This window comes from Rosa rugosa, chromosome 6 (assembly GCF_958449725.1).
Source record: "Rosa rugosa chromosome 6, drRosRugo1.1, whole genome shotgun sequence".
NCBI classification, from domain to species: Eukaryota; Viridiplantae; Streptophyta; class Magnoliopsida; order Rosales; family Rosaceae; genus Rosa; species Rosa rugosa.
Genome location: NC_084825.1, coordinates 6,111,700 through 6,118,658, shown reverse-complemented (window position 1 = coordinate 6,118,658; position 6,959 = coordinate 6,111,700). Strand labels below are relative to the sequence as shown.

At 53.1% G+C, this 6,959-nt stretch overlaps 1 protein-coding gene across 1 annotated transcript; it reads right to left on the bottom strand.

The window, feature by feature from the left end:
• Nucleotides 1-4,343: 4,343 nt before the first annotated feature.
• On the bottom strand, nucleotides 4,344-5,958 carry LOC133716123 (uncharacterized). The gene is made up of 2 exons (XM_062142859.1): nucleotides 5,247-5,958; nucleotides 4,344-4,948 (listed from the first exon to the last, which is right to left on the bottom strand). Exons 1-2 carry the CDS (start codon nucleotides 5,956-5,958, stop codon nucleotides 4,344-4,346), a joined length of 1,317 nt encoding a protein of 438 aa, XP_061998843.1.
• Between the last annotated feature and the right edge of the window lie 1,001 nt (nucleotides 5,959-6,959).

Below are 6,959 nucleotides of genomic sequence, written 5' to 3'. Positions count from 1 at the left end.
CGCTGGGCACGAGCTACTCAGCATGATGGATGCCTTCTCCGGCTACAATCATATCAAGATGCACCCTGGTGACCAGGAGTGCACCTCCTTCACCACCGACAAGGGCCTATAGTCCTATACTGCTACAATGTCATGCCTTTCGGTTTGAAGAACGCCGGTGCAACTTACCAGCGGCTGATGAATGCCATGTTTGCTGAGCATCTGGGCAAAATCATTGAGGTCTACGTGGACTTCAAGGGCCTCAACAAGGCATGCCCCAAGGACAGCTTCCCGCTACCTCGCATAGACCAACTGATCGATGCAACCGCTGGACATGAGCTGCTCAGCATGATGGACGCCTTCTCCGGCTACAATCAGATCAAAATGCACCCTGGTGACCAGGAGTACACCTCCTTCACCACCGATAAAGGCCTATACTGCTACAATGTCATGCCTTTCGGTTTGAAGAACGCCGGTGCAACTTACCAGCGGCTGATGAATGCTATGTTCGCTGAGCATCTGGGCAAAACATCGAGGTCTACGTGGACGATATGTTAGTAAAAAGCATAAAGGCCAACGGACACGTGGCAAACCTCAGAATCATATTCACCATTCTCTTGGCTTACGGTATGCGCCTCAACCCAGAAAAGTGGTTCTTCGGCGTCACCGCCAGCAAATTTCTAGGTTACATAGTCAGTGAACGGGGCATAGAGGCCAACCCTGACAAGGTACAAGCCATCCTTAACATGAAGGCTCCAGAGTGGAAGAAACACGTTCAAAGCCTCCAGGGCAAGCTAACCGCTCTCTCTCGGTTCATTTCCAGACTCACCAACAAGTGCCTCCCATTTTTCAAAGTTCTGAAGACGACCCACAAGAAGGTAATCTACTGGAACCCAGACTGTGAGGCTGCGTTCCAGAGCTTGAAGGAATACCTGGCAGCAGTTCCGCTCCTTTCCATTCCTGTGCAAGGAGAGACACTGTACATATACCTAGCGGTATCACAGTCGGTGGTAAGCTGCGCCATTGTACGGCAAGAAGGCCAAGATGAGCTCCCTGTATTCTACGCCGGCAGGGGCATGAACGAAGCAAAAACAAGATATCCCCCCCTGCAGCAACTCGCTCTCGCACTCATCGGCGCCTAGCGGCGCCTCCGCCAATATTTTTAGGCCCACACAATTCATGTCTTAACAAATCAGCCGCTGAGACAGGTAATGCAGAACCCTGAAGACTCGGGGCGCCTCAACAAGTGGGCCATCGAGCTCAGCGAGTTCGACATTGACTACAAGCCAAGAACCGCCATGAAAGGCCAACCGGTAGCAGACTTCATCGCTGAGCTCACCGAGCGTCAGGATGAACCCAACACGAGGGCAGAGCCCAACACGAAAATAGTAGCCGCTGAAGAACCAGCCCCCCAGCAGTCAGACTGGAACATACACGTGGACCGCTCTGCTTGCGCCAAGGCCAGCGGCGCTGGAGTCATGCCTCAAACAACATGGAATATGAAGCGCTAATTGCCAAATTACTCTTCGCCATCGACTCGGGCACTGACAGTGTCAACATATTCAGCGACTCCCAGCTAGTCGTTAACCAGGTCAACGACAGCTTCCAGGCCAAGTACCAACAGTTAGCGGCATACTTGGGGTACGTCAAGACGCTCCTCAAAAAATTCAAATTTCACACCAACATGCAGATCCCCAGGGAAAAGAACGCCAAGGCTGATTCACTGGCAAGACTAGCAACCGCTCAACCACACCAAAGTCCAGCGGACACAAGGGTAGAATGTCTTGACAAGCCTAGCATCACAAAAACCCTAGCGGAGATTTTCTACATTGAGGTCAACCTCAGTTGGATGGATGAAATCAACGAATACAAGCGCAATGGGACACTGCCAGCGAATAAGGTCGAAGCACGACAGCTCAAGCGGAGAGCAACCCTCTAGAACATCCAGAATGGCAAGCTTTACCGCCAGGGGTTCACCCATCCCAACCTCCGGTGTCTCACCCTAGAGGAGGGAGAGGTCGTTCTTACAATGATACACGCCGGGGAGTGTGGAAACTCGGGCGCCAGATTCTTGGCCAATCGCACAATGCGACAAGGCTACTTTTGGCCAATGCTCGGCGACGATGCCAGAAGGGTATCAAAGTCTTGCCACAAATGTCAACAATATACGGACCTCCCCCATGCCCCAGCGGAACCCCTGTCAATCATCATTGGTCCATGGATTCACTCCACGTGGGGCCTGGACTTGATGGGAAAATTCCCAACCGCCAAAGGCCAGTTCAAGTACATCATTGTTGCCATCGACTACAACAACAAGTGGATAGAAGCGGAGCCACTGACGGCAATAACTACCGCCAAGGTAACTCACTTCCTCTGGAAGAACATCTACTGCCGCTATGGCGTCCTCCACACAATCATCACAGACAACGGCACACAGTTCAATAACAAGGAACTCATATATTTCACCGCTAACCTGGGCACCAAGATGAGTTTTGCATATGTCGCTCACCCCCAAACCAATGGCCAAGTCGAAGCAGCAAACAAGATAATCAAGAAGCTGCTAAAAAAGAAGCTCGATGACGCCAAGGGTTTATGGGCGGAGAAGCTTCCGGAAGTTCTGTGGGCCATCAGGACTACCCCAACTTCCCCCACTGGTGAAACACCATTCTGTATGATGTTCGGAACTGAAGCCGTCCTACCTATTGAAGTAACTCAACCTACCGCTAGGGTCGAGGGCTACAACCCTGAGACCAACAGCGAAGGCGTCACCCTCGATAGGGACCTCCTAGAGGAGAAACGACACAAGGCCCATTTGCACAATTTGCAAAACAAGCAACGGGTATCGCGTTTCTACAACGCCAGGGTCAAGGCCCGGAACCTCCAACTGGGGGACTAGGTAATGAAGGAAGTCATTCCACCGCCAACGGCACTCCGCCCAACTTGGGAAGGTCCATACAAGATTGTGGAAGTCATTAGCCCCGGCACCTTCTACTTAATGGACAAGGATAGCGTCACAACGACCCACCCTTGGAATACCGAACACCTTCGGTATTACTACAAATAGTCATACCGCTACCCAAGAGCATCTTGACTTAGCTAAATTTTTGTTCAATATTTAGCTAAGGGAAGGTACCCAACGGGTACAACCCCGCTTTCGTAAAAAGCTGCTCTATCAGCTATCAATGAAACGAGGAATTATTCAAACCATTGTCACCAAGTCCAAGCACAAAAGTTTACTGGCAACGCCAACAATGTTCAGTGGACAACGTCCGCCACACCGTGCACTTGGAACAATTTTAATTCCTTTAATGTTTCGTTGATTAACAAAAGCACAAGTCAAAACTCTAGCGGTATGACAACATGCAAACAACACAAGGAATCCAACACAGAAAATTCAAACGCAAAAACCAACTGCATATATATTAAGGGTCGGGACTCCCCGCCCAGGAATATTGTCAAAAAAAAAAAAAGTGCAAAGGCCTCAGCAGCACTACAAAAGCTATGGCACAGTCTCAGTTCTGTTCTCAGCAGCAGCGGCGACGTTATCTCCAACTGGCGGTGGTTGTTACCCAGCCAGGCGGCTTGTCTGATCAGATCCATGGGCGGTAGGGCTCGGCGTCCATATGGTGCCATCCGCTCGGGTGTGGGCAGCCATGAAACCAGCGCAAGAGACCTCAGATTGAGTAGGAGGTGGAGTCCACTGGGAATCGTCCGCCGGACGCTCACCACTTTCTCCACTACCTGAGCGGACACCCTTGACTCAAGTAGGGACCACACTACTCGCGGGTTCCCGCTGACCCGAAGGCTCGGTGGACTGGGACGCCTTCACCTAGTCAATGGCGCCCTTTTGCTTCAGAAGGTCCAGGTTGGCGATGGCCTCGGCCTTCGCTGCCTCCTTCATTGCCTTCTTGTACTCGGCCGATTGCTTGAACGCCTCCACGGCGGCGGCCTCCATTCGGCTCCTATCCGTTTCCCGCCGTGCAACCTCACCCTCCAACCACTTAACCTCCGCGGTTTTGGCGGCAGAATCCAGCTGAAGGATCTCAATCTTTTTTACCTTGGCCGCCAGTTGATCCGGCAGCAGGGCCATGTCTTGCTCCAGCTGAGACACGCGACTATTCCGCTCAAGGTCCCTCTCAATGGCGACATTCAGCTTGCCGCGAGCATCTGCAGTGTCGCACTCGGCCTTGGTCAATCGCCGCTGAACCTCCGCCAGCTTGTCGTTGGCCTCCCCCAGCTCCCTCTGGAGATCATTCATCTCCCCCCTTAGCTGCCACTCCACCCGGGGCTGACTTGACGCAGCCAGGAACATCTCGTGTAGCCCCACAGACAGGTGTCCGAAGGCCGAACTGTATGGCGATTGATCAATAGCAGTCCGAAACCCTTCGCTCGCAGAGGTGGAAAAGAAACTCCCGCTCGGGGTCGGTCAGGAACTCAGTGTATGCCGCAAACGAGTCTAGATCGCTCGTCTGCACCTCCCTGGCAGCGGCCACGAGCACCTTGGGTGGAGCCTGCTTTGCCTTCTTTTGTTGGCGGGCCCCAATGGTCTCCGCTTTAGTTGCGTCATCCTCTTCCTCAGGGTCATTTTGTCGCCGCTTCCTCTGAAGCACCACCCGCGTGGCACCAGCAGCTACAGGCCGCGAGGCCACCTGCGGCTCCAACACCGCCGCAGTAACTTCCCCCCTTGCCACCACTCTATCCCGCTGAGGCCCTCGGCGGTTGGCGGGCATTCTCTCCCTCGCCTTCTCCGGGGCGGCTGGCGTACCATCGGGGCTGAGATGCGAATGGTGAGGCATCGGCAGCACCACTAGAACCTCGGACTGGCTCAGCACCAGTGTCTGGGGATCAACGACAGTCTTCTCGGCCGCCAGCCCAGCGACATACATGTCCTCCAAGAAATTGTTGATCTCTGCGCGATCCATAGCTTTGGCAAAGGCGTCGCAACTCGCTTTGTTGCCCGGCGGAGAATCTATACAAAAACAACAAATTAACTCGACACAAACCAAGCTAGGGCACACAGTCAGCGAGTTACTTACCAAGGGCGCACGTCAACTGTTGATCGACCAACAGCTCCCAACCGGTTAGCAAACGAAGGTCAAGCAAGTTGCGATTCTACCAGCAACCTCTAATCCTCGCCACACGGCACTCTTCCTCGTGCGTCAGGTTATAGCGCAGGCCCGCTACAAAACAAAAATGAAATAACGATTAGGACGGGTTATCGTGAAAGCAAAAACCGCCAACTGTGAGAGGCTGAGGCCAGCGACAACCTCGGATAGGTTGGAACTCCGACTTAATCTTGAATGTCGACTCCCCCTCGTTCCACCCCGCTTGGTACTCCCATCCGGCGATGGTAACACATAAGGTCACCCGCCATGGAGACATGGAGTCCTTCAAATTCTCGATCAGTTTGGATGCTCCCTGGCGGCGGCTCAAGTTCACCTGGCCGCTGCAACCATGGCGCTTCACATACACCAACTCGTAGAAGTGTAACACCTCCGCCACGGTTGGGCCCTCACTACCGGACAAGAGCCACAATGAGTTGAGCGCCATCAGCAACCGCCACATGTTAGGGCAAATTTGCCCAAAGGCGAGGCCAAACTCGCAAACCAAAATTTGGAGATTTGGCAGTAGCGGGAATGTAACTCCCTGGCGGAATATTGCCTCGTGCACGGCGGCATGCCCCGCTGGCAGGATCGACGCTCTCTCATCCTTCAGCGGTGGTCGCAGCTTCACTACGCCTGGCAAGCTGAACACCAGCTTCAGACGGGTGACGGCGGCAACAGTCATCCGCCCTCCCGCCTCATCCACTGCGGTACCATCACTCAGAACCCAGGCAGACTCTATCTCCTCACCGCTAGCTTCTCCCCCGCCAGTAGAACCACTAGTGGCGCTATTGCTCGCTAACCTCTCCTCACGCCTATCACGAGCGACAACATCTTCCCTTGCCCTAGAGCTGTGTGGACGCCCGGGATGACCCATTGCTACCTCCCAAGGTATTGTCTGTAGTGGCTCTATATCTAGCGGTTCGGATAGTGAGGTTCCTACATGGGTAGACGGACGCAACGAGTCAATAAAAATCCTATCCGCCACATTGAACGACACGTCAGACCCGGAATCCTCACTGCTCGAGATCTCTACGACGCTAGCCATCACAAACCCTAAAACCCAGGTAAGTCAGTTCAACAACGATCTAGGCTGTACCTATGTCATATTATAGACAAGAACATCAAGAACACCCATTCCCAGAAAACCCAGAAAATGCTAAAACAAGAACAACCCGAATCCACACTCAAACCCAGATTCGACCATCTAGCAAGGCAAAAATCCGTAACCTCCTATCAAATACCTAAAACCCACCCCCAAACACAATTCTAGACCCTCAGAAACACCTGAGAGCGCCAGAAAACCACCACGAAACCAAAAACCCAGAAATCGACAGAAACAAACAAAAACTCAATGCAACAGGGAAGAGATTTGGGATACCAACCTCAGGGATGGAAACTCTGATATGCTCGAGGAGTCTCGTCGTCACTTCACAAGGTCTTCGTCCTCCAAAGATCGACAGCTTCATGGAAATTGCAGAATATGCTCAGATCTCAGAACAAGGCTTGAGGACGACGATAATAGGCAAAAGAACAAAGTGTTAAACCTCCAGGTTTCCCTCTCTTTTATGTCAACATCAGACCAATCTAGGCCGTCCACGCGGCGTTGCAGTCAAACCACTGTCCTCCGGGACAAGGGGGCACGTCAACAGTCTTCGACGGCCTTGATCAGGCACGTTGACCCCCCCCCCCCAATTGGGTATCAAAGATTGGGCTCGCTACCCAGCACCCTCTGCTCAGCGCAGCTCCCCTCAATAAACAATACACCGGCCAAGCGGAGGCCTATCGTAGCCGGGGAGTAGGGGACTCCCTGGGGGGCCTAGCAGGGGCCCACCCGAAAGGGTAAAGCGTTTGTTCAGCAAGTCCATGGTCGACAAC

What these genes read in the sequence shown, in the direction of transcription:
- LOC133716123 (XM_062142859.1), bottom strand. Translation starts at nt 5,958, where the DNA reads ATGGGTCATCCCGGGCGTCCACACAGCTCTAGGGCAAGGGAAGATGTT. An exon ending in GGAGTTCCAACCTATCCGAG is followed by an intron (nt 4,949 to 5,246) that starts GTTGTCGCTGGC and finishes GTTTTTGTATAG; the next exon opens with ATTCTCCGCCGGGCAACAAA.